The sequence below is a fragment of the Capsella rubella genome, unplaced genomic scaffold (assembly GCF_000375325.1).
Source record: "Capsella rubella cultivar Monte Gargano unplaced genomic scaffold, Caprub1_0 scaffold_7, whole genome shotgun sequence".
Lineage (NCBI taxonomy): Eukaryota > Viridiplantae > Streptophyta > Magnoliopsida > Brassicales > Brassicaceae > Capsella > Capsella rubella.
In genome coordinates, this window is record NW_006238917.1 from 12733264 (window position 1) to 12734640 (window position 1377).

The following is a 1377-nucleotide window of genomic DNA, read 5'->3' on the forward strand; positions in this document are numbered from 1 at the left end:
CTTCCTTGATCTTGTTGAAAGCTTCCAGACAGCTCTCATCAACAACAAACTCGACCTCCTTGCACAGCAGTCTTGTAAGGGGTCTTGCAATTTTTGAGAAGTCCTTGATGAATCTTCTGTAAAACCCAGCATGCCCAAGGAAACTCCTTATATCCTTGACTGACTTGGGAGGCTGCAACTGCATCATGACCTCAATCTTTGCCTTATCAACCTCAATCCCTTTCTCTGATACCTTGTGTCCCAACACTATCCCTTCGTTCACCATGAAGTGGCACTTCTCCCAATTGAGCACCAGGCTTGTCTCCTCACATCTTGTTAATACCCTGCAGAGATTCAACAAACATGAGGAGAAGGATGAGCCATACACGGAAAAATCATCCATGAATACCTCCACCATCTCCTCTATCAAATCCGAGAATATAGAGGTCATACACCTCTGAAATGTTGCAGGTGCATTACACAAACCAAAAGGCATGCGTCTGTAGGCAAATGTGCCATAGGGACAAGTGAAAGTAGTCTTTTCCTGATCATTTGGGTGGATAGGAATTTGGAAAAATCCGCTATACCCATCAAGGAAACAGTAGTAGGGATGATTAGCTAATCGTTCTAACATTTGATCAATGAAAGGAAGAGGAAAATGATCTTTCCTAGATGCAGCATTCAGTTTTCTGTAATCAATGCACATCCTATGGCCAGTGATAGTTCTTGTGGGGATCAATTCATCTTTTTCATTTTTTATCACTGTAATTCCCCCTTTCTTGGGTACGCAATGTACTGGGGATACCCAAGTACTATCAGAGATAGGATAGATAACCCCAGCATTCAACAGTTTAAGAATTTCTTTTTTCACAACTTCCTTAAGGTTAGGATTCAATCTCCTTTGAGATTCAATACTAGAGTATGATTCATTTTCCAGATTAATCCTATGCATGCAGAGACTAGGTGAGATCCCCTTGATATCATCTAAGGAATAACCTATGGCCCTTCTATATTTTCTAAGCTCAGTGACTAGCAACTCTAATTCCTCATTACTCAAGCTAGCATTCACAATGACAGGATAAGTAGAGTTGGATCCAAGGAATACATACCTCAGTCATGAGGGTAGCGGTTTGAGCTCAACCTTGGGAGCTTTTAACTCTGACCAGTCGTCATCAGCCGCATTGACAGGGTCAACAGCATGGTGAGTCATCGGGCTGCCACTGACTTCCTCCTCTACTGTGCATACCTCCTTGACAGACTTATCCAATTCCTCAAAACGTTCTGAATCATCAGTTGCCTTGTAGGTATCCAGTAACGTTTCGTAGACCTTTGTCTCAGCATGAAGAAATCCATCTGATCCACTCTTTGTCAAGGCTGTCTTGAGATGATCCTCCTCAG

The 1377-nt window shown here is 42.5% G+C and overlaps 1 protein-coding gene across 1 annotated transcript in view; it reads right to left on the bottom strand.

The window, feature by feature from the left end:
* Nucleotides 1-1093: 1093 nt before the first annotated feature.
* The window catches only part of LOC111829246, a 4062-nt gene continuing 3778 nt past the window's right edge, over nucleotides 1094-1377 (bottom strand). The window contains exon 4 of the mRNA XM_023777930.1: nucleotides 1094-1369. Within this exon, the coding sequence (XP_023633698.1) occupies nucleotides 1094-1369 (276 nt within the window). The remainder of the gene's footprint in view (nucleotides 1370-1377) is intronic.